Here is a 25,810-nt window from a genome sequence, read left to right on the forward strand (position 1 = left end):
AATTAATCGTTAGTTTTCCGGGATTTTTCAAATTTTATATGTTTGACTCTGGAGAAATGAAATATCTTCGTAATGAGAGTTAATTACCCCGGAGGTCTAAATTGTGGGTTGTTAGAAGGATGTTGAGGATGTCCCGTTATCAATAACGTAACTTTACCGTTACATACCTTTTGAGATACTGTACAATTTACTCAAGGTAGTAGAATTCAAACCAATTCACAGGTAAATTTGGTTCCCTGTGTGTTTCACCATTTTATCCATTAAAATTCAAGTCCGATGAATGGGATACTATGATGACTGAACATTTTTTCACCGATGAACAAGTTTTCTGTTACAGTCTAAAGTTTTCTCAATATATTATCTAGTGTATTTTGTCTTTATTACTTATATGGATACATGGCCATGATGTTTGAAGAAGTCATATTAATAAACATATATGTATATCACAAATGCACTTTTGTTAAATTATGGTCGTTCTTCAAAAGTCACACTCAGCACACCTACCGACAGCTACTATGAGTGTGAGCAGTACCCAGGGGATCAGTGGGACCAGATAGATAAAACAAAAATGCTCATAAAATAATGCAACAGAAGGAACATTTAGCAATATGATAAAATTTACTTCTACAAACAATCTTAGAGTCATCCATCCTTTCCTATTAACGTGCTCGCATGTAAAAAGAAAAAAAAGGTCGGTTATTTTAAGGACATGGAGAGAGAAAAAAAGAAAATATGGTCAAAAATTTTCATAGCACGAAAACATGATCTAACAATAATGCCTTTCTATGATGAAACACCCACAATACTTAAATTGACATTTTGATGAATTTCGTGAAAAAACATTTCTCCTGTTTAGCCTTTAACCACAATCAATTACAATAATTAATTGTTCAATGATTGCAACAATATCTACTGGGCGTGCAATGATCAAGTATTTTAAAACGGGTTACAATTCTCTATTAGATTTTTCAATTGTGTCTAAGGCATAAACATGCAACAAGCTTTAATTCGTACCATTGGAACTGTTTACGAGCTTTCTTCTGTCCGGGCTTGTTTCTTTCCTTCACACGGCTGTCCCTATCCAGGAGGCCAGCTAAAATAAAGAGTAAAGATTTATTATGCTTATACATATAATTAATCATTTATAATGAAAAAAGGGTCCACTGCAATTTCCATTTCTACTGTAGAAGTCTTTGTTGAAAAATATTCCTATTTCACTCTTATTTGTGGGGCTCAAACCAACGCTTGGTAAGAACACAAAAAACTTTTCAGGTATTTTTATAACAAATACCGTAATATTATGGTTCGAAGAGTCTTTTATACATTTGTCAAAATATAAGGAGCTACAATTAAACAGACTGCAATTGAATAGGTAGCCTGATGTATTGAGAATTACAAATAGGCCTATATTAAACAAACGAATTTGACAATGCCATTGATTTTCAAATATTTATTGAAACAAAACCTTACTAAGCATCAATTAAATAAAATAATGTAATTTATATTATTTGTAAACATTTTTTTTCATACCCAACACTTACATAAAGACAATTTATTGACCATTTGCTGTGACACAAAGGGGAGTAGGGCGTTAGACAGACCGTGCCTGATGGCGCCTGACTGTCCAATTTCTCCCCCTCCCTCTACCCGGGCGTGAACATCCACCTTATTCAGGGCACTAGTCAGCACCAGAGGAATCAACACCTGCTCCCTAGGAGATTAATAGCATGATATAAATCCAAATATAAATTATACATGTCATTGATGAATTCTAGCTAGAAAGATCTTATTTAATTTGAGGAAATAGAAGATCCTTTTTTGTTTGCAGAAAAAAGGTAACATTTTAATGAAATAACATTATTAGTGTTGGTTTGTTACATGTTCATTTAATTTTTCAACTAAATATCTGATAGGTTTTAGACTGTCAAACTGAATAGTTTTTTTGTATTTGTATTGAATGAAATCTACCCATGTCTGTATCAACAACTACAGATGAGATGATGTAGAAATGTATATATGTATCATATAGTAAAAAGGATATTAAAAATTCAAAGGATAGAAAATGGGGGGGGGGGGGGTGTGATCATTTTTAAACTTTAGAAAATAATTTGTGTATTCATGTGGGATTACATTTCTGCACATGGAAAACATTAACCAATTATATATATTTAATAAATATATGAAGACCAAATGTTTTTCAACTCAGGTTGTTGTTTTTTTCTCATTTACAATGTAGCTGTATCCAAACACAGCAATACCTTAAATATACATGTACGAGCCAACTGTTTTACCTGGCATACTGGGATTCAAAATATTCGATTATTTTCCCATTTATCTCCAGGATGCCTTCTCCCTCTGCATACACTGTCACCTGTGCAATTGCTGATTTCCTGTAACCTGATTGGTCAAATATAGTGCAACAGCTTAAGTCTAAGGCAACTGCAACAATGTGAGATTCCAGATAAGTAATTGTTAAAACTCGCTGTGTAAAATATTTTTTACAAATAATTTTCAAAAATATTTAAGTATCTCACACATTGTTTTCATTTTACAAACTTAAACATTTTTAACACTTTTTGTTTGACCTCCACAGTGGTAGTGTACAATCTAAATATGTTATTTTTGTTCATGTGCCTTATGTACCATTCTATGGTTTCGAGTGATTTGAACTAAAATGAACTGTTCTAACGAGTTAGCTGTTTCGTTATAACGAGTCATTTTTCGTTATGAAGAGATGATAATATCGTTACACATGTGTACATGTAATTGTCAGCTAAATGTTATCTCATTATTCTCGTTTTTTGTTTGTTTTTTGCTGTTTTGGGGGAGGGTGTTTTGGTTTCTTTTTTTTTTACCATAGCGATTGGTGTCTTGTAATAGAAAATTATTCATCTCGATATAACAAGTTAAATTTCTCATAATCAGAGACAGGATGTATGTTATCCTCATTTCATTGAATAAATCCAACCTTTATTGAAATAAATTAAAGTTCCACTGTTAGCAGAATGTTCTTTCATAAATAAATGTATTTAAGTGATAAAAGATCGATTTGAAAGAACGGTAATTCCTAAATACTGATGATCCGGGGGGGGGGGGGGTTGGGGGTTGTTGTTTTTTTTTTTGGTTTTTTGGTTTTTTGGTTTTTTGGTTTTTTTTTTGGGGGGGGGGGTTGTTTCATTAAAAGTGTTGAAACAATCATTCGTTGTTGTAAATGGGGTGTAATTTGCCAAAGATTATAGAGTCCTTCAACTATCATATGATTATCTATTGATTTCCATCATTTTTATTGTATTCTTGAAATGTTTTGGACTGAAATGAATTCAATGAAAATTCGGCGTAAGGGTGAAAGTGTTTTTATTGTAATCAAATTTTTTTATGAATTGTACAAGTTGGAACGAGCTAACCATCATCGCTAACTGGAATCACATCAGATGTATTTCTTCCAACTGCAACTTCTTGGGGCTTTCGCGCAAGCTCGGACAAGTATTCCTTTTCAAAGAATGATCGTCATGTAATATCACAGGTCAGCTCCAGTAATGTAATACGAAAGCATTACGCTACAGTCAATAAATATAAATATAGCATCCCGTTTTGTTTATCCACGAAATAGAAATGCATGAATAAGTTTTACTTTAAGTAGGCAATCCATACTTCTTAGACATCTGTGAAGAAAAACGTGATTTGAATCATTATGTAGGTAACTGTATAAATGTTTTATTTTCAAGGCAAACAGATAAAAGTAACGTTTTAAGTAATCTACGAGTAATTAACGTTTAAATGAAGTCACTGCATAGTAAATAAAGAAGTGCACGGCACAATGCGTTAGCAAATAGTTAAATTTACCGGATGCCCACTATGTAAACAACAGTGATCGGCCAAAACATCTCGAATATGCCTCCATGACGATTCCCTTTTTAAAAACTTGATATCAATACAATGCACTTTTTGATTTGATGAGATGTGAGCTCAATTTCATTAAATTCAATGATTTACCCTAAAATATACAACAGAATCGGCATACAAGGTTGTCTAGCCGATGTTTTTTAAGTAGTAAACGTCTGTAGTATTTTCGTAAAATTCATTTGAGTGCTTTTAATCACGAGTGACTAAACTCCTGCCTGTGGAAATGCTGTTTGAATGCTTTCAGGGAAAAAATCTGTTGTTCTACAAATTTTATTTTTGGCCTTTAGAAAAGTTGCAATTCACAAAAATGATTAATATTTAATCTTCAGGCGGGAATCCCATTTCTAGAAAAATCTCTAAACGTGGACCTATGTCAACAATCTAAGTTCTAAAATGCTATTACTATTTAATAGTATACACTAGGCAAAATTACTAACGCACCACCTACTACTTCTTTGATTGTTTTAGATCTGAACGCAACAAAGATTGATTAGTATATTATTTTAACAGTTTATAATATTACAGAAAATGAAACATCATTTGTTGTAATCTTATTGAGCAGTTGCTTTGAGTACTGTTTATGAAACATTGGTACCCCCCATTATGTGATTCACATATCAATATCAGGTGTGGGCTCCATTTGTTCGTATAAATGGGATCTGTCTGTCTTTTCATCTAGTATTTACGCGACGCTTTGGAATTCTTGCTCGGTCCCTCCCACTTCCGGTTTGCGCAAATTTCCGGTACAACCTTGCAATTGACGTGTGGTGCCTTTTAAATACTTTGACTACCTTAAACGACATTTTTTTTATTTGATAAGGATGCTGTGTCATGTTTCAGCAAATATCACCGGTAATCGTACAATTATTAACATTTTTTCTAACCTCACTAAAGGAGCATTCTGCAGAGACCATACCAACTGTCCTGCCACGCTCTTCTGCTATCAAACGCGCCATACCCCGTCGGGTTTTTAGTGAGGTTTTAGTAATGCATGCATCAATAATAAGATCACAAAAAAGAAAGTAAAGATTTATCTTTCCAAAAGAAGTGTGAGCACGATTTGAGCATTTTTAAAGACGAGTCACGCTTCGGTTAACATTGCATCCATTTATCCGTTTGGACATTTAAATGTCTTAGAATACTTATAATTTAGGTGACTTATTTAAACATTAAATATATCTTTAAAAAATTCTAGGATGTAAATATTATTTTATTTCAGATGGTGCGTTTGCAATTTTGTCCAGTGTAGAAGTCGCCCTTAGGATCCAGAAAAGCCGGACCACTATCACACGAGTACAAACACTAGAATATAGTGTATAGGTTGTTCATTTAATATAAGTATGTGCATTTTGACATAATCATGTCTGGTGTTACAAGTATTTTGTCTCACAATGAGTAAAACGTGAATTATGATACACAAGTAAAATTAAGTTGTTTAATGTCTGACCACAACAAGGGAAAATCAGCATTTACATTTACCATTATCTAAAAATAAATTTAAAACAGAGAATCATGCATTTCTTGAAAACTATTTAAAACGTTAAATTTTTCAAACTTATTGTGTTCTGTAACTAACTCTATGTACCATGACTAAAGAAGAAATATTGTATTTTTAGAAGTGGTAAATAATGCAAAATTACCTACTGAGACAGGAAGATAGTTTAATATTTCTAGAGATAATAGAATTTATAAATTATGTACTTATGTAAAAGAAATTTGAGATGAATTCCACTTTAATTATTTGTTTAACTGTTTTGATATTTATTTAACAGATGCTAGAAACATGTATTTACCAAAATAATATATATTAAATCCACATGTTTTAAAATTTGAAATATTCAGAATTTGAATCATGGTTTCAAGATTCGTCGAAAAGGTGCCATTTTTACCTGTGTAGATTGCACGAACACCTGTACTTGTACGGTAGGTGGGGTAACGTCAACTACGTGGATAGGCTACGATCACCAACTATTTTGTAATGCATTGTTTGTTCCCCAAATAATATGTATCGAATAATTAAGCAAAATGTAAAGCAATCATATTTTGGGATATTTTATAGTTCTATAGTTTTTTGATGTATCACAGCCGGTTTCGATGGCCACACCGGAGAAATCTTTACAATCCGAAGCTTAAGTGCGCCCTTTTTAGAAAAGTGTCCACCAAGAGACAAAACATAGGTAATTACAGATTACGGGCTCACCGAGACGAGGCATCACCTTTATGAGGCATCACCTGTATGAACCACCTTTATCATTTTATATGAAAATCATACTTTATGATCTTGCATATTCCTGGATACTGTTTTGACACAATATCGTATATCATCTGTTACAAAATTGTATAATAATTATATGTTCATTTCATACGGTATTATGAGACATTATGTTTATCAATACAAAAAAATAAAATACAATATTGCATCCTGTTATACTTAAAATATATATCATATTATACAATAAAATAATGTAGTAAACAATGAGGAGATATGATATTGCAACATATTATATGACATCGTATTGTATTATAAATATTGTATTCTATCACATAATACAATATAATTAATATATAATACAATATAGTATCATATGATACAATATCATATCACATAATACATTATAATAATGTAACGTATGATATAATATTGTAAAATAAAGTATTATATTGTACTGTATGACACTGTATCATATTTGATACATAGAATGAGATTGTTTCATATGATACAATATAATTTGATACAAAATTGTATCATATGAAATGATACAATATCATGTGATATAGTAAAATATTCTATAATACAATATCATATTGTATATATTGTATTATATGATACAATAATATATATATATATAAATATATATATATATATATATATATATATATATATATATATATATATATATATATATATATATATATATATATATATATATATATATATATATATATATATATATATATATGTCATATAATACAATTTCATGTGATATAATCATATGTAATATAAAGCAATATCATATTATACAATACCATATAATATAATATAAAATTAATACATTGTGATATAATACTATATTACAGAAACCAATATCATATTATACAATATCGTATGATCGAATATTATATAATATACAATATTGTATCATATAATACAATTTTATATATTGCAATATCATATTTATCTGTATCATCTGATAATATAATTAATAACTATACCAATATTATATTATACAACATCGTACCATAAAATACAATATTATACATACCAATATCATGATACTTTATCATTTCATAAAATATCAAAAAAATTGATACAATATAACATCGTATCATATAACTTTTTTAACTTTTTTACAATATAACATGATATGATATTGTATCATATTAAACAATAGTGTATCATATTTTACAATACTTTATCATAGGAATCATGTTATATCATTTAACAACAAACACATCTATCTATCAAGCAGGTTTGAGTGAGGTAGGAGATTTTTTTAGCATCCTTGATAATGGAGATCAGGCTCTGCATCTGAAGCTACCTCTGCATTTCATAATATAGTTAAATCAACAATGCAAACTACTATCTATATACATGTGACCTGTTCCAAAAAAGTAAACCTTATTCAGCATCCGAAACATATGGCTTAGATTCAGCATTCAGTATCATAAGACGCACCAGTTGAAGATTAGATCGCTCAATAAATGATTACTTTGTCTCCAGATGAGACCTAAGTCTATAGTAGAACAAAAGGTTTCCAACGGTAGAGTCGCATTGGTGCTTCGGTTCAGCCCCCCCCCCCCCCCCCCCCACACACACACACACAAGTACATATAAAAACAAATTTATTATCGTTGTAATATATAAATCTCAATGCACAAAATGAAAAACATGATGGCCTCGGAAATATCTGATAAATGATTGGGATATCAAAAGGCTTAACCGACACCCCTAGGAGTATTGTTGATAAAAATTTAATTAACTCTAATTCAATCAATTTACACCTGCTGCAGAAACATTATGTTTCAGCTTAAAGCTAGAAAAAAAAATTACAGTAAAGGTTAATATAAATTATAATTTCATAGAAAATGAAAAACAAAATGGTTAAATTTAGAAGCTTTTTGTAAAAGTAAGATTAACTGCCTTACCTTCAAGTGCATCTACACTCCCATTTAATAACTTTGATGAAAAGAGTTTAAACTATTGTAAGAAATGTATTGAGTACAATATTAGTTAAGAGCCGGTAATGTTCTTGATGACAGAGAACATAAAAATTAGTAACCCCCCCCTTCCACTTTTTTTTGCAGCAGACTAAATTTTTTTTATAATTTACATATATAAAATTGAATTACAGTGGAGTTGGTCCCTAACTTTTTGGGGAGCATATAAAAAAATGGAAGAGAAAAATAAATTAAAGGAATAATGCAAAATGCGTATTTTCTCTACCCCCCTCCCCCCCCCCCCCCCCGGACGGATTTGAGGATTTTCAAGATTTTGGGAATTTTACTTCTCTAACTATTTTTTTTTTTTTGGCTTGTTAAGATTTATTAGATGCTAAACATGTATAATATTATCCCGTTACTTCAAGAAAAACCGATCTTAACTTAAGCGACAGTAATAGTCATACATATAAAAATGACTGTAACCCGACTAGAGATTATTTATTATTTATCCTAATTTTTAGATTCCACGGGTTAAATAATTGAGGTACTGCAACAGATGGATTTCCCGGAATCATTTTTAATTAAATTTCATTTCCACAAGCAAGATATCTGTCACCCCGTAAGTTAAAACAATTAAATACATTCGGAGGTTTATAAAAGCAGACTTATCAGGAGAGAAGGTCATATTCTCCAAACTCCCCATCGTGGTTACCGGTAAGTATTGCATACATTACTATTTACTGTAACGTATTCAATAGACATCAAATAATTACTGCAAAAATACCGCGGTATTAAAGTTGATATATTTTCAGAAAAAATAAAATGGCGTTTCTTTCCTCAAGAACAGTCATTGCGTTCATGTCGATAGTTGCAGGTGAGTGTAAATTACGTTTGGTTTTCATCATATCAAATTTGATCAATATAATTAGTACTGGCATTACATGATCAAGTCAAACAATATCATCAGTTCTATACGTTCTACCACACCTTTGAAATGATGGATCGATTTTATGATAATCTATTTCTTTATATTTCAAAAGTTGTATTTAGTATAACTCCTGACACCTACTTTGAGTGTGAGCAGTACCCAGGAGATCAGTGGGGCCAGATAGATAAAACAAACAGGGAATGCATGAGGGAGGATGTTGACGGGGTGGATACAATGTTTTGCCATCACTGGGAGTGTGAAGTACCGGAGTGTCCAGAAGAAGAACAGGTTACCTGGGGAGATGGATGCAAAGCATGCCCAGGTCGGTGTGAATATAGTTTACATATCACTCTTAAAATTACAATTATATTTTTATATACAAAAATTGTCATTTGTAAATACCAAAAGGTCCCAAACAAAAAGATCAGAACTTGATGATTATGATAAAAGGATCAAAACCAAAAACTGGTAATTTTTTTAAGATCACCGTGGTGTTATTAATTTAAAAGACCAGTAACTGTTTTATCTCTGTTTGTTAAAATATCGTATAACAAATCAAAGTATAAAGATAATACTTAAGGTCAAGATCTGGTAAATGATTCCAGACTGTCTTTTTGGTGCTAGAACCATTATGACGTCATAATTGGTTCGAAGAATTTTTTCCCCTATTTTAAGGTAGCTCGCGGGTTTACCTGCTTGTGAGAAAACCTACCTTGAAAATTTGTCCACGTGATCCATAGGTTTTATACTTTTAATTCTAAAATTTATTTAAGATTCGTCTGCGCGGTAATTATTTTATTGTGTTTCAAATACAGTGTCATTAAAAAAATCAAGCAACGCCATTTCAATGAAATATATAGTAAAATGCACATTTTAACCGAGAAACGCATTACAAAACTATGCTCCAAACTTTTAAACGATTCAGACGAAATTAATCATACTCAACACAAAAACCGAGGAGATAATTTTGAATCAATTCATAAAAAAATATCAGTATGTGTTCTCGGCCAATTTTTGGCAAAAAAACTTTAAAGATTTAAAAGATTTCTCAAAACCTTATATTTTCATTACGACGTTAGCCTGACGTCATCATTTCCTTACTTCTTAGAACACCAAAATTGAAATGCATTTATTGACAAGACTAGCTGTTTAACACATTTTAGAAAATGTAAATGCTTATTAGACATTATTGTGAATGTTATCAAATGCAATTAATGTAAGGCTGTAAAGATACAGAAAATTGCTATTTTTGTTTTTATGAAACTCTGAGTCAATCAATGCAAAAATAAAATGCCAGGCAACTACTGACATTATAAGTAAGTAATCGAATAAAACAGTTATCTCAAGCCAAAAGAAATTTAAGAATTTAATCGGTAGTACAGATTACGGAAGTTATAATTGTAAAAAAAAAAGCGAAGTTAATGCATACATTCTATTTTAAAACATGACTTTAAATGGTAGAGTTCTAACGCACACTCATTCTTTATCTTTATAGAACAAAATATGACAATGTATGTGACATCTTTAAAATTTCAGCACTTGATATTATAAATCTTTGTATAAACAGTCATAAACCGCATATAAGCTTTCTAAAATATTTTCTTTTAAACTTCTAAATATCTCATTTGTCATTTTTAAAAATAATTATGAGTTTACTATGACGGTCAACTCTTTACTTCGATTCCTATTGTGACGTCAGCAAACCCGCGAGCTACGTTAAATGTTCGGCTCTGAAAATATGTAGAATATTAAACAATTTCTTGACATTCTATGTTAAATCTTGAGGAAAAAAACCCGATACCTATATTCAATTTGAAATCATTTTAAAGACGAGGTCAAGAGCTTGTTTCATTTCGTTTTGGTTTTTTTGGGAGACTGTAGGCATTATAGATATATTGTATAAGTCAAAAACGGACAAAACTCCGATATTTGATCCTCAATTCCTTCATATTTTATTGAAAATGACAGTTAAAAACATGATTTTGTATTCCGTTTACCAAGAAGTTTAGCCCCGGTACACCCTATTGAGGAAGGAGTCTTTTCTGGTTTTCGACTTGTCAAACGTAAATTTGATTAATTGTTCATTAAATCAAGATGAAAGGAAATTGAAATAGTATATTTTTCTTTCTTTTTTACTATCATACAACTTGGCATAGAAATATGTAATCAATGTTTAGAATGGAACAAGGACTATATTTTTGGCGTAATATTGGCGTAGGAAAATATCACATGTTGCGCAATTCAGAATTGCTGCAGATTATATATATATAATGAGTCTGTTTTAGCATTTTAAAAACAATAACAATAATGTTGGATTTTTTTTTATTAATGTGAACTAATAATATGATACTTGGGTTTCAGAATATGTTTTTAAAATATGATTTGCCTATCAAATAACATTTTTATAAGCTTTTTAAAGCGCCCATTCTATACATTGATTTTTGTGAAAAAATCACTAAAATCAGTTTTTCTCTCTTATGAAACGGTCAATATATTAGCTTTTCTGTCAATTTATATCTTTATATAAAGTTTTCATTATACATAAGAATTAGAAATATTTCATTATTGGAAGCATAAAAAAATAATCAAAATTTCTTCAAAATTTAAGAAAATTAGAGGAAATGCGGGCTAAGCAATATCAATTTTAGTATAAATATTTATTCCAATTTAGTAGTATAAGCTGATAGACACTCTCATGGTCTATGATTTCATTGAAGATTTGAATCTCCAAATCTTAAACAAATGTCTACAGAACTATAAAGAGCTACACTTATTTTTATGACTCTTTACGTTGAGGAAAAAGGTAGTGACCTTGACCTGACCTTTATCCGAAAACAAAAAGGTCAAATTTAATTAAACTGATAGAATCATTAAGTAATATGATCAGTTTGACTGTGTCAAAATTTCATACATTTCTTATTATAAGAAGTATGTTTGATAATGAAAAGACTCCTTCCTTAAACAGCTATTGTTATGAAATATTATTGAAAGAATTTATATCTAAAATTTTATAAACCTGTAGGCACCTTTCATTTACTAGATCTTGACCTTAACATTTTAATACTTTCATGTAAAATACTGAAATCTGATTGTTTTCGACTCAGTTGATAATCCGTTGTATTACCCTCCGCGTTAGCAACACACTTGGCAACGGGTAACACAACGAATAGTTACATGCGCGTAAATTATGCGCGTACGGTTCGCCGTAGAATTTACGTCATTTCTATAAAAAAAAATCAGTAAAATTTTCTTTAAACTTAAGACATTCAGTATAACAAAATAAATAATGCCTGTTTGGGAGGGTAACAGTTGAATTTGACACCACTCGGAAACTATTATCAACCTCCGCTTCGCGTCGGTTTACAATGGTTTTACAACATAATATCTAGATGAAAAGTCGTAGGCGAGGCAATGTGTGTCAATCTGTTCACACAAAATAAAATATTGACCAACTCAACGGTTTTGTTTTTGCATTAAGGTTCGTGCTCAGAAGGTGGCAAGATTCGTCCAGAAGGTACCAGTTTCACCTGTGTGGATAATACAAACACCTGTAGCTGTACGGCTAATGGATTTTCTACAACCTTAGTGGGTTACAACCGCGAACAGTTTTGCAATGCAGCAATGGAGAAATAAAATATTATAGAATGTGAATAAGGTTATGTTGTTGGTTTATTTATTTTTTTACACCTTTTAAACTTTCAATTAACTGCCGTATCTAGGTAAAACCTAAGTTTGAGACTTCTACGTGGAGAACTAGGCGGCGTCTCTGTCATCCATTTATCTCCGTGAAAAATTCGCGGCTCATAAATAACTTTTTTTTGGACTATGTGGTTTTGTAATATTTTCTCGCAGATTATTTCGTACAAAGCTACATATTCAATTAGTGATTGACACTTTTTTACTATACGTGTGATTTCAAAGAGACAGGGTGTTATGTCATTGTGCTGATATCAGGCTTATCTTATATTAATGCAATGCATTACATTTTTTCAAAGTAATGCTAGTAATGTGTAATGCCACAAAATTAGCATTATAAGTAATGGTAATGTAATTCATTACTTTCCAAAATCTAGTGTAATGCTAGCATTACATGGCATTACTTTGCATTACTATTCTTATTTATGCATGTTCAGTGTTCACTTTAAAAAATGTGATGAATAAATGAATAACTGAATTTGATTAGATTTATTTTTAAAGAAGAAAGAAATAATTCTTGAGATAAAAATGTTTTAATTGTATAATTAAAAAAGATTTTTCAAAATTCATTTTTGAATTGTTAATATAACTAAATATAACAGCACAGTTTCATAACATTTTTAAGAATGTTGTTATTAAGAGTTTTTAATCATTTTAACAATTTACTCCAATTAGTTTGCACTTCAATAAGAAATGTGTCAACAACACACTATGCCCCCAGGATTATCTAAGTATCAAAACAATCTATTGTTATAAGAAGTGCTAAACACCCCATTCCCCTTCCCTTCACTATGTCTCAATAGAATAGGAGACAGACATGCACCTTTAAAAAACAAAATGAATGCACTGTCCATCCATGATAAAAATCAGTATCACTTCCAATATTATAACCTACCGGGTATTTGAAAATAGTTTTACTTGCTTATTCTCTCTCTCTCTCTCTCTCTCTCTCTCTCTCTCTCTCTCTCTCTCTCTCTCTCTCTCTCTCTCTTATATTAAGTACACTGTACAATAGTTTGGACTGATAGAAAATACAAGATTCATGTATTTTTTTTGTATTATTGCACTTAATATATCCTAAGATAAAGATCGTCAAACAGTATTTTTTCTGTCCAAGCTTTGACTGCTCCTGTAAAACATTTATTTAGTACAGCTGGGAAGATTTTCAAACTAACAGGATGCAGTTAAAAGATCAACCCTTTGAAACTTCGATCATAAAGTGCAACAGCAATCTATTGTCTTGAGTTGTCCTCAGTAGAAAGAAATACGATTTAAATATATTCAGTTTTCTATAACTGGGAAAAATCATGTTTATAAATTTATATTTTTATGCATGTAATTCCGTGTCTTTATTTCGTATCTGACATTGTATCATGTTAATATATAAATATATAAATGTATATATATATTTAACTTATTTAATGTTCATAATGCCACAGTTTGATTATATATTGAGCAAAAAAAGACTGACTCTTGTATACAATGTCATGTAGTCATTGAATTTGAACCTGATACTGAGCATGAACCTGTAGATATATTAAAGATTGTTTTATATTTGAAACATTTGCAAAAACTCTTTCTTAGTTTTACTTTTTTTTTAAAGTAATGGTAATGGTAATGCATTACTTTACTCATGTAATGGTAATGTAATGCATTACTTCAAGAAAATCAAGTAATGGTAATTTAATGCCCAAATTCATGAAGTAATGGTAATGTAATGCATTACTTTACAATGTAATTTGCCCCAAGCCTGGCTGATATCTATACCAGTAGGTAAGAGTCCTTTATTCTTAAGAATTGAGATAATTTTACGGGTGTTGAATGCATAATGTATACGAAGGGGATTGAATAAGTCGTTAGTTTTCGGGGGGTTTTCCAAATTTTATTGTGTTGTGTACTTTGACTCTGGAGAAATGAAATATCTTCATAATGAGAGTTAATTACCCAGGGGGTCTACATTGGTGGGTTGTTAGAGGGGTGTGGAGGATGTCCTGTTATCAATCACGTGACTTTACCGTTATATACCTTTTGAGATACTATAGAATTTACTCAAGGTAGTAGAATTCAAACCAATTCACAGGCAAATTTGGTTCCCTGTGTGTTTCACCATTTTATCCATTAAAATTCAAGTCCGATGAATGGGATACTATGATGACTGAACATTTTTGCATCGATGAACAAGTTTTCTGTTACAGTCTAAAATTTTCTCAATATATTAATTATCTAGTGTATTTTTGACTTTATTACTTATAGGGATACATGGTTACAGGGAGTTATCATAAACAAGATAATTCTCGGCCATGATGATTGAGGAAGTCATAATAAAAATATATGTATATTACAAATGCACTTTTGTTAAATTATCTTCAAAAGTAACACTCAGCACACCTACCGACATCTACATGTACTATGAGTGTGAGCAGTACCCAGGGGATCAGTGGGATCAGATAGATAAAGCAAAAATGCTCATAAAATAAAGCAACAGAAGGAACATTTAGAAATATGATAAAATTTACTTCTACAAACAAACAAATACATCTTAAAGTCCTCCAACCCTTTCTATTAACGTGCTCGCCTGTAAAAAGAAAAAAAAAAGATCGGTTATTTTAAGGACTTGGAGAGAAAAAAAAGAAAACATGGTTATAATTTTTCATAGCACGAAAACATGATCTAAAAATAATGCCACTCTTTGATGAAACACCTACAATACTTAAATTGACATGTTGATGAATTTAGTAAAAACACTTTAAAATTCCTGTTTAGCCTTTAACCACAATCACTTACAATAATTAACTGTTCAACGATTGCAACAATATCCACTGGGCATGCAATGATCAAGTATTTTAAAGCAGGTTACAATTCTCTATTAGATTTTCCATTTGTGTCTAAGGCATAAACATGCAACAAGCTTTAATTCGTACCATTGGAACTGTTTACGAGCTTTCTTCTGTCCGGGCTTATTTCTTTCCTTCACACGGCTGTCCCTATCCAGGAGGCCAGCTAAAATAAGGAGTAAAGTTTTATATTATACTTACATATAATTTATTATTTTTAATGAAAAGAAGGCCCACTGCAATTTCCATTTCTATTATAGAAGTCTTTGTTGAAAAATATTCCTATTTCATTCTTATTTGTGGGGCTCAAACCAACCCTTGGTAAGAACACAAAAAACTTTTCAGGTATTTATATAACAAATCATATTGTTTTGCCTCGGACTAGAATGTCGCGACGTCATTGGATGAAATGCGTCACGTGGCTGCCTTACAAATTTCTTTAAAAGGCAAGCGTCAAAATTTATAGCGCAACATGGCGGACGTAACGTTATTTGAACTGATTTTCTACACAAACGTTTGTTTACATATCAAACTTTAGGTCCTCGACAAAACAAAACACTTATTAGGTTTGTTACTGACTGTTTAAAGAAATTTGTGGGATCGGTAAAGTCCATAGAAGGCTCGGCTCCGCCTCGCCTTCTATGGACTTTACCGACCCCACAAATTTCATTAAACAGTCAGTAACAAACCTAATAAGTAATATTATGGTTCAAAAAGTCTTTTACGCATTTGTCAAAATATAAGGACCTACAAATAGACAGACAGCAATTGAATAAGAAGCCTGATGTATTGAGAATTTCAAATATACATGTAATAAACAAACAAATTTGACAATGCCATTGATTTTCAAATAGTTATTGAAACAAGGCCTTACTAAGCATCCTATCTAATAACATAATGTAATCTTTATTTTTCATACTCTCTACTTACACAAAGACAATTTATTGACCATTTGCTGTGACACAAAGGGGAGTAGGGCATTAGACAGACCGTGCCTGATGGCGCCCGACTGTCCCATTTCTCCCCCTCCCTCTACCCGGGCGTGAACATCCACCTTATTCAGGGAACTAGTCAGCACCAGAGGAAACAACACCTGCTCCCTAGGAAAGTAATACCATAAAATAAATCCAAATATAAACTATACATGATATCATGATTATACATGATGAATTCTAGCTAGAAAGATGTTATTTAATTTGAGGAAATAGAAGACCCTTTTCTGTTTGGGGAAATAAGGTAACATTTTAATAAAATAGCATTGTTAGTGTTGGTTTGTTCACTGTTCGTTTAAATTTTTAATCAAAAATCTTATAGGTATTACACTAAGTCAAACTGAAGAGTTTGTTTTTTTTTGTATTTGTATTGAATGGCATCTACCCATGTCTGTATCAACAACTACAGATGAGATGATGTAGAATACAAAATGTATATATGTATCATATAGTAAAAAGGATATTAAAAATTTAAAGGACAGAAAATGGGGGGGGGGGGGGGATTGATCATTTTTAAACTTTAGAAAATAGTTTGTGTATTCATGTGGGATTCAATTTGTGCATATGGAAAACATTAACTAACTATATATAATTAATAAATATATGTAGACCAAACGTTTTTCAAAACAGGTTGTTGGGTTTTTTTTCTCATTTCCAATGTACATGTAGCTGTATCCAAACACAGCAATACCTCAAATATATGAGCCAACTGTTTTACCTGGCATACTGGGATTCAAAATATTCGATTCCTTTCCCACTAATCTCCAGGATGCCTTCTCCCTCTGCATACACTGTCACCTGTGCAATCGCTGATTTCCTGTAGCCTGATTGGTTAAATATGGTACAAAAAATTGTGTCTAAGGCAATTACAACAATGTGAGATTCCATACAGCGTCAAGCAAATAGTTTAAATATTTTTAACAAACAATTAAATGTAAAGGTATCTCACATATTGTTTTGACAAATTCAAGAAAACAAAATTCAATTTAAACATCTTTTGTCAATCATTACCACTAAAAGATCTTCTTCGAGCAGGTACAAGTTTGGAATAACAACCACTTATTTACACAATTTACGTGCTGTATGAGCATAAATTAATGTGTTGGTAATGAAATTTAGAGGCTTGTGATTACTTTATGTAATGTAGATCAAATGAAAAAAATTCACTTACATGACTGTACATTTTGTCACACAGTCAAACAATCATTTTCTTCTCCCCCCGCCCCCCCCCCCCCCCCCCTTTATGTTTTTTTTAGTATTTGCATACAATTGAAATATTCTGGGCAGAAAATATTTTAATAAATTGAAATCATTTTATCTTATATTATTGTTTAAGTATGGCCACTAAAAGTTTTGCTTTTAAGAGGCAAAAGAGAAATATGATTAATTACACATATTATCAAACAAAGTATGAATTTTTTCATCCAAAATTTATCATCTTTCTGAAATAAACCAAACTCGTACTTACCATTTTTTGTTCTAAACTTTCGTCCCTGCTCATTCACATAGAATTTCTACAAACAATTCAGATACTTAATTATTAAAAGTTCACAATGGATGGTCAACTGGAGGATGATACTGTGGAATCATTTTTATTTGTGTGGGTGAATGTTCATGGGTAACAGCTTGGTTCATGGGGACATAAGTTCGTTGGTAGTGTAATCAAGATAATTTCAATAAATATTAAATGATTGTGTATAGGTTTGTGGGGATGTAAATTCGTGGGCAAGTGTTACCCACAAAAGCCATGAACATTGTTCCCACACAAACAAAGATGATTCCACAGTAGATGTTTGCGAAGAAGGCTTAAGATTTCTAATGCTTGATACATAATTAAATGTCATTCAATAATTGTAGGCATTTTGTTATCACTAAAGTGACTGTGGTTTTATTATTGCACATCAATTTTTTGTAAAATTTGTCGTTGAATTTTATCAATGACAACAATTGCTCATGAAGGTATCACACATAATATGACCAACAGAAATTTTTTTGAAAAAAAAAGTGTATACATCAATTTACATTCATATAATACTGTAGATTCCCTATTTTTCGTGAGAACTTCATTCCATGATCTTATCCTTTTGTATATCATATAACAAAAACATAAAATTTCAAGCGTGGAACTTATGTTATGAATCCATATGTTTATAAACAACTAATAATATAATAAAAGTGGAACTGAAATCCTTATTATACTTAATTCTGCAATTCCGCTATTTTGTATTAAATCGTGTGAATATACAATCCCGAGCACCAATTTTTTGTAATAATTTCATATAGTTTAAAACAGTTTGAAAAATAAAAGCCAGATTTAAAAATTTGTGAAGGTTGCTTCATGCAAATTTATGCAGACATTAATTTCTCACATTAAATGAGAAATCTACAATAATTATAAGAATCAGCAAGGTAAGCTTTGTGCTATAATTTATCCAAAATTAATCCCTTAAGTTAAATTTGGAATCACAGTAGCTGCAATTTTACCTTGATTTCTTCTGTATCCATAACGTTGATCTCAGACGTCTTTGGACTACCAAACTGTTTTAAGAAAGCAACATCTTGTTCTCGGAGCCTCATTTTGGAAAGTTTTGTCATCAATATCACGAATCGATTATGCTAAAACCAAAAAAATAAAACTACATGTACAGGTGTTTATAACACATTTCCTTATCATTACTTATATTTGGGCTGGATTCTTTAGATTCTCTTTTTGGTGGTTAAAAAACTTGGAATATATAATCATTACATCCCTGATTGTTGTATATATATTTTCATAGCGTTAAAATTTTAGTATTTTCCTAAATCTTTAAATAGAGCTCTTCTCCTTTTGAAGGTCAATAAAGTCAAAAACGGGTCACCACCATCGAGCCGTCTTTTAAAAGAAAATCAACTACACCTACATGGTCATCCTTCTAAAAGGTACAAACCTAAAGCTGCTTAAGCATTGTCTCGGTCTTAAAAAGTTTTACAAGGAGAGGGAATATACATATGGGCCATCATTGTTGAAATCCTTCTTAAAAATGTTTAATAAAAAATTGTTTCAGGTATGCATACAATGCATTTTGTTCTTTTTTGATTTTGAAAAATGTTAATATCATTTATGGAATATCAGGTTTGTAAATTTACCTCTTTGATACCTACCTCATTAACTTGGACTACTTCTGAGTGATTTGACTTAAAATAGTTCAGAAAAGTCCTCAGGTCCATCCACTCATATTCCTCACTGAAAACAAATATGGTCAAAATCAAAATAACAAATCAATGAGGTTCCATCAAACATCACAATAAATTTTCTTGCAAGTGAATCAAAGTTGGTTTATCATTGATATGAAACTCTGACCAATATCTATAAAAATATCCATCTCTTAAAAACTGTCTTGAGAAAGATATTAATTCACTCAATTCACAAATATAAAATTCTGAACAATATCTATAACATTCTCCACCTATTGTTTTGTGAAAGATATGAAAATTAACCAAAACTGAATATAAATAAAGACCAAAGACTCAAATTATGAAGAGCATATACCACTCATTTAACATTAGGCCATTCCAAGTTTTTTCTATGTTTACCGTAGCGTCCGCTTGGTTTTCAGATGTAAATATAAACAAAACACAATGATTGTTCATAAAATTCGATCGTTTTTTCGTATATCGGGCTCGGGATCGCTTTTTTTAAAATCGGGATCGTAAAATTAATCAAATATTTAAAAACATTCAAATTGCAAGATGTCAGTTCTACTATAATGCATGGAATTTATTTGTTTTTTATTTCTTATATGAAGTTTTGTGCCAAAGATATGGATTTTTTTTTATTACCATATATTATTTGTAATTTTTGTTATAAAATTAAGAAAATACTTGAAATATATAATAAAGTTTATTTTGTTGAACCTTTAAAGTTGTGTGTTTTTTCTAAGGTTTGTGGTTTTTTTCCTGATAGAAAGATAGGTTTTTGAGTTTCGAAACAAAGAAAAAACTTGCAATGGCCTTAACATCACTATAACCCAACACTTACTTTTAAGGGGCTTTCAGACAGAGCTCGAAAAAACACCTCAAATGACATATGTTTCAACTTCTTTTTGATGTTTAAATTCTATATATCAAATTTCGACAGGTATTAAATAGTTACTTATTTATACTTATTAAAGTTTAATATGGGAGAATTGTCATGAAAATTAAACCTCATTTAAAACATCTGAAGTTGTTTTCATTGAGATGATGCGATTGCATCAAAACCATGGTCATTTAAAACAAGATTTACCTCAGATGTTTCATTTCTTCTTGAGGAGGGGCACCTGTTGACCCAATTCTGACTTCTTCCTCCCTCAAACACTCCATCCTCCAGGCTGCTTCCTGTCACAAAAATAACATTTACACATGATATGGCACAAAATGGGTAGAATATTGATGTCTGTCCTTAATACATGTACCAGAATCATATGAAATTTTGAACTCAAAGAACTATTAAATCCAGGTTCAATACATTACTGCAAAATATTTAAATCTGGTTCAAAATATCGCTGCAGTGTTTTGAGTCAAGATTCAAAATATCACTGTACAAAATTGAATCAGCTTTCAATATTTCATGCCATCGAAAAACCATGTGACTCCAGTTATATCAAAATTGGAATGCTGTGTGTAATTAAAACATGAGTTTCAATATTTTGCAGCGAAATATCAAACTGGGTTAGAGCATTGGTTCAAAATTTCCCAGCACGTGTATTAAAATTTCTTTGACACCAGTAATATCAAAATTGGAATGCTACTGTATGTGTACTTACAGACATGATGCCGTGGTAGTTTGGGAGCAGTGTGTAATACTGATAATGATATGGTCGGCCGGCCTTGTCAAACGGGAAATCTGGATAATACATAAAAGAATGATTCTCTAAATTATATCTTTTAGTCAAGTATTAAAGACAAAAGCAATAAAATGAAGTAAAAATCAAAAATATACATATCTTCAAACTGAAAGATTTCAAATAAGATGCATTAAGCCTTATTACATAGACATTTATGATTTGCAGGTCTTACATTTGATGACTAAGTACATGCATGTCACTATTTAAAGTTTAAAGAAACTTTACCCATTCACAATCTAACTTACCAAAATTCAATGGCAAGATATCTTTTGGATGCTGAAAAAGTAACGAGAGTGAGAAATAATATACTCGATATATGAAAAGACATAAGGAAGGTACTAAAAAAATTACAAATTCCTATTTAAGTCTAAGATTTGTTTACTTGTTAGACAATAATAATTATCTATCTGATCATTCAGCTATTTAATTTCAATTTTCTCTTTAAAGTACATTACTTGTCAATAAATAAGGATTCTAAAAATTTACTCGGGGCAAAAAAATTTTCCTTATAGGAACTAAAATCCTGTTAGTGATGTTTAAATTCTGAAAAATTTTATTCTATCATTGCAACCTTTTCCATATACTTGGTATTTTTAATTGATTTTATTAAACCTGTGTCCACAATAAAAATACTATTGGCATAACTTAGAGTAAGCAACACCAAAGATATAATTTTACTAGTGTTTTCCCTTTATTTCAAAATAAAACGCTACAATCCAATTCTAACAGGACCTTTTGAGTTTACACCAACTGAATAACCCAGACTATTTAGTATTGTGTAATATGTGGAATTCTAAAACTAAGATAAGCGTCTTAGCTGCTGCATTCATAATAACCCTTTACCTACAGCAAACAAATTTTAAAATCTCTCCATGTTAAAATTACAAAATTACATATTTTTTTTTAAGGATACCAAAAATTGTGAAATATATTATGCGTGTACATGTATCTGTGTTCAGTTGACAGTACCTTAAACTGTGGCCTTGAACCTTTGTCAAACAGACCTGATGGTAGTAAATATCGTATTGCTTCCTGCAAAGGAAAGAGTTCATTGAAATGTATGAACTAAAACGAATGTTATTAAAGATTAAGACTGAAGACTGTCAAATGTCATTTCTAAATCTTCATAAATACAGTAAAACATGCTTATAACAAAGTGCCAGGGACGGGCAATTATACTTCATCATAAGCATAATTCTTTATATACGTCAAGTTTACAACAAGAAATAGTCACGGAGAATGAAAATCACTTTGTTGTAAGCGTCAATTCATTATAAGTGTGTTCGCTATAACCGTGTTTTAATGTATTAAGATTTACTCTTACAATAACAAAACGTTGAGATTCTGGTGGTTAACAATTGTAACAAAAATCGAATCTTAAAATATACGGTTAACTTATAGTATCTGGCTGTGTATTCTATTTCATGTTTTTGGCAAAATGCAGTTTCTGCTTATTCAACTATATACATGTAGAGTTGGAAATTCATCATCAGCTAGTTGTCGTACAGGCTAAATATAGTACAGTCAAACTTTGTTATCTGGAACTAGATGGGACTGTTAAAAACTTCGAGATATCTGAGTATTCAAGATATCAAGGGTTAAATACTTTAGAAATTAGTGGTTGCAACTTAAATATCACTTCTACTTAACCATTTTATTTTGAGGTATTAATTAGTATTTGAGATATCGAAGTTCAACTGTATACATGTAATTATGGTAACATCAAATATAGATTTCTTAGAAGGAAAAAAAGGAATGAGGAAAAGAAAGAAAACATTGAAAACAAAAGAGAGCATACATTGATGTGTTCCTGTGTCATCTCGTCGGGGTGGATGCCCATCATGTTGGCCAAGTGTTTACGCCCAAGCTCGTACTCCTCCGTGTACTTGTTGATTTTTGACTCTGAAAACCCAAGGAAACAATAAGGAATACACAAAATATGATAACAAACATCGTCGGAACCCAAGGGTTTACTCTGTAAAAATCTTTGGGTTCCGACAATGGATAATGAAGAGCATGAAGTATATCAGATTCTCAAGGTGCAATCCTAACATGTAGTTTTTGTGGACCATTCAAGTTCACATCTGTGAGAAACACTTCTAGGAACAATATTAATAGGCCTATCATCTGTAATTGGGAATATATTTAATTAACAAAATATTTGCAATAAGATTGTGTTTGTGAAACACAAAGTATCTGGACATCACGGACATAGTTTTTAGTTACAAAACAATTAAAGCTGCTTGGTCCGATTTTATATCAAATTTTATGCACGCTTTTAAACGATTGTTATGCTTCGTATATGTGTACGTTTTGTTTGCTAATATTTCTGAAGTTTGCTTTCTTTACAATCGATGCATAGCATGCGGGTTGAATAACCCCAATTATTTGGGGGACAAAAGCAAACAGTTTCCTTTCTAAACATTCCCATTATGCATTTTGGTTTGTTTTTTCATTTGCCCAAAAAGAAATTATTTTTATTTACTTTGAATATTTCTAACTTTGAAAGGAGACTGATTCTGCTGGTGTAAATCAGAGAAAGTCCATAACTTTCTATGATAAACGGTTTGTATAGAAAAAATTTTTATACTGTAATAACAAAAAAATCAGACCAAGCAGCTTTAAGTATATACCTTTAATTTTACAACAAAATGTATTTTAAAAGATTACCAATTTCTATAAAACAATCATACAATTACAAGATATTTAGGCTCAATGCCAGTAAAGATTAAAATAGTTGGAAAAAGATATGGTTTCGTTATTTCTTGGGATCATTTGATATGTGTTCAATAATCTGGTCTGGAGTCATAAAGTATTTATGTCATACAATGTTGACCCATTAATCTTGTATGAATATGCTATTTTTTTGTTAATTAAACCTCATACCATGTTCTTTTGCCCTTTTAAGAAAGGCTTTCATTGCTGCACTGAGTTTTTCTGCTCGTCTTTTTGGTCGTGTAACCTCAGAATCAGTGCTGACGACGCTCTGTGTGGTTAAAGTTCTTGTGAGACATTTCTACAAAATAATTTAAATTACCAGTTCAGTTTTAATTTCAACTGTATGTTCATTTAATGATATGGGTTGAAAACACCAATATAAAATAAATAATTTAATAACTTGCATTAAATTTTTCATTTCAGACTGATCCTTACATATCTAATACACATGAAAATTACAAGCCTTTATATATCTTGTCCAGTTTCATTTGTAATGTGTTTGAATGTCATAATTTTGTCGAGAAAATTCGAGCGTAGCCCATACATTTTTCTCCTTTTCTGCAACGTTAGCAAAAAATCAAAGCGTGAAGAAAAAACTCACTGACGGTGTCCTGTAACCAGTCGAAAACCATAATTCACTCCCTATAAATTTTATAAATGACCTGGTTGCAGTTGGAATGGACGCAGCCATGTTTTATGAAAAAGATAACTCGAACGTAAAATTGTCGAGCTAGATAATTTGTGTTTCGTAATTTCATGTTAAAAATGTTAAAGCACGAGCGATATACAACAGATAACCAATCTAAACTGTTATCACGATTACACTAGTAAATTAAAGCGCAGCTCACAAATTAAAATGCATTAAATAATATAGGCATTTTCAGTGCTTTGATAAAGATATATGGCAAACTGGACCATAACGTTAGATGGGAGATGATGGTTCGACAATAAAAGTTCTAACGGAGGGGTAACTTTGTAAAGTACAAAAATAAATGTCTGTGGATAGTTTTTAATGATCAATAACTGAACAAGAAAAATTATACAGTTCTGTCATGTTATCCGGATGTGTGTCGCATTTTTAACAAAACATCTATCTATCATAGTCGATCATTTATATATTGATTTATTTACTATACACGATAATCATTACATTTGTACAATAATTAAAAGTAAAAATAAATAAATTCCATGTTAGTCCAACATAAATATCTAGAATAATATGAAAAGATATACATTTATATTAATTTCAATATTTTTTAAAGGGGGCGGGGTTATCAACAAATTAACCATCAGTCTAAACCTTTAGTTTTGATTCGCTAAACTTTGAAATATTTTTGAATAAGTAAAGAAAAAAAACATTAATTTTTAGCTTATTATTTTGAGTATTTTGCTAATATAAATTTATACAGAGTTCTTCTTCTATAGGAGATTGATACAGTCTAAAAAAGACCACAACCATCCATCCCTCTTAAAACACCATGTATAATTTTACCGAGGTGATCCATGAAATCGAGACTGCAGGGTATTTTTTATAATGGTCTTGACTATAAATATGCTAGGTATATAGGCCTATTTAACATTTTTAAATTAAGTTAATCAATTCCATTTATGATTATTGCGGTGTTTTGAACCGAATATATACGAATATAGGTACATTCAAACATAGATTACATGTATGTTGTAGGCATGCGTACATTATTTTTATAATTGGAG

General features: G+C 30.9%; 2 protein-coding genes across 3 annotated transcripts; one reads left to right on the plus strand and one right to left on the minus strand.

Moving 5' to 3' along the window:
• Nucleotides 1-953: 953 nt before the first annotated feature.
• On the minus strand, nucleotides 954-24,832 carry LOC128186094 (28S ribosomal protein S9, mitochondrial-like). Of its 2 annotated transcripts, XM_052855824.1 has the most exons (14): nucleotides 24,699-24,832; nucleotides 24,266-24,395; nucleotides 23,178-23,281; nucleotides 22,349-22,411; nucleotides 21,625-21,655; nucleotides 21,299-21,378; nucleotides 20,779-20,870; nucleotides 19,656-19,737; nucleotides 18,999-19,130; nucleotides 17,983-18,028; nucleotides 17,233-17,338; nucleotides 16,453-16,622; nucleotides 15,610-15,688; nucleotides 15,146-15,263 (listed from the first exon to the last, which is right to left on the minus strand). In XM_052855824.1, exons 1-14 carry the CDS (start codon nucleotides 24,786-24,788, stop codon nucleotides 15,251-15,253), a joined length of 1,218 nt encoding a protein of 405 aa, XP_052711784.1. In that variant the 5' UTR covers nucleotides 24,789-24,832; the 3' UTR covers nucleotides 15,146-15,250. The 2 variants fall into 2 exon arrangements, with proteins under 2 accessions (XP_052711783.1, XP_052711784.1); XM_052855823.1 differs by lacking the exons at nucleotides 15,146-15,263; nucleotides 15,610-15,688 and adding an exon at nucleotides 954-1,093.
• LOC128186095 (uncharacterized) lies at nucleotides 8,873-13,015 on the plus strand. The gene is made up of 3 exons (XM_052855825.1): nucleotides 8,873-8,938; nucleotides 9,105-9,314; nucleotides 12,471-13,015. Exons 1-3 carry the CDS (start codon nucleotides 8,887-8,889, stop codon nucleotides 12,623-12,625), a joined length of 417 nt encoding a protein of 138 aa, XP_052711785.1. The 5' UTR covers nucleotides 8,873-8,886; the 3' UTR covers nucleotides 12,626-13,015.
• Nucleotides 24,833-25,810: the final 978 nt, after the last annotated feature.

This window comes from Crassostrea angulata, chromosome 5 (genome assembly GCF_025612915.1).
Source record: "Crassostrea angulata isolate pt1a10 chromosome 5, ASM2561291v2, whole genome shotgun sequence".
In the NCBI taxonomy this organism is placed as follows: Eukaryota; Metazoa; Mollusca; class Bivalvia; order Ostreida; family Ostreidae; genus Magallana; species Magallana angulata.

What these genes read in the sequence shown, in the direction of transcription:
- LOC128186095 (XM_052855825.1), top strand. Translation starts at nt 8,887, where the DNA reads ATGGCGTTTCTTTCCTCAAGAACAGTCATTGCGTTCATGTCGATAGTT. An exon ending in GTTCATGTCGATAGTTGCAG is followed by an intron (nt 8,939 to 9,104) that starts GTGAGTGTAAAT and finishes ATATTTCAAAAG; the next exon opens with TTGTATTTAGTATAACTCCT. An exon ending in TGGATGCAAAGCATGCCCAG is followed by an intron (nt 9,315 to 12,470) that starts GTCGGTGTGAAT and finishes TTTTGCATTAAG; the next exon opens with GTTCGTGCTCAGAAGGTGGC.
- LOC128186094 (XM_052855823.1), bottom strand. Translation starts at nt 24,788, where the DNA reads ATGGCTGCGTCCATTCCAACTGCAACCAGGTCATTTATAAAATTTATA. An exon ending in TAAAAGGGCAAAAGAACATG is followed by an intron (nt 23,282 to 24,265) that starts GTATGAGGTTTA and finishes TTGGGTTTTCAG; the next exon opens with AGTCAAAAATCAACAAGTAC. An exon ending in TATCTTGCCATTGAATTTTG is followed by an intron (nt 21,379 to 21,624) that starts GTAAGTTAGATT and finishes TGTATTATCCAG; the next exon opens with ATTTCCCGTTTGACAAGGCC.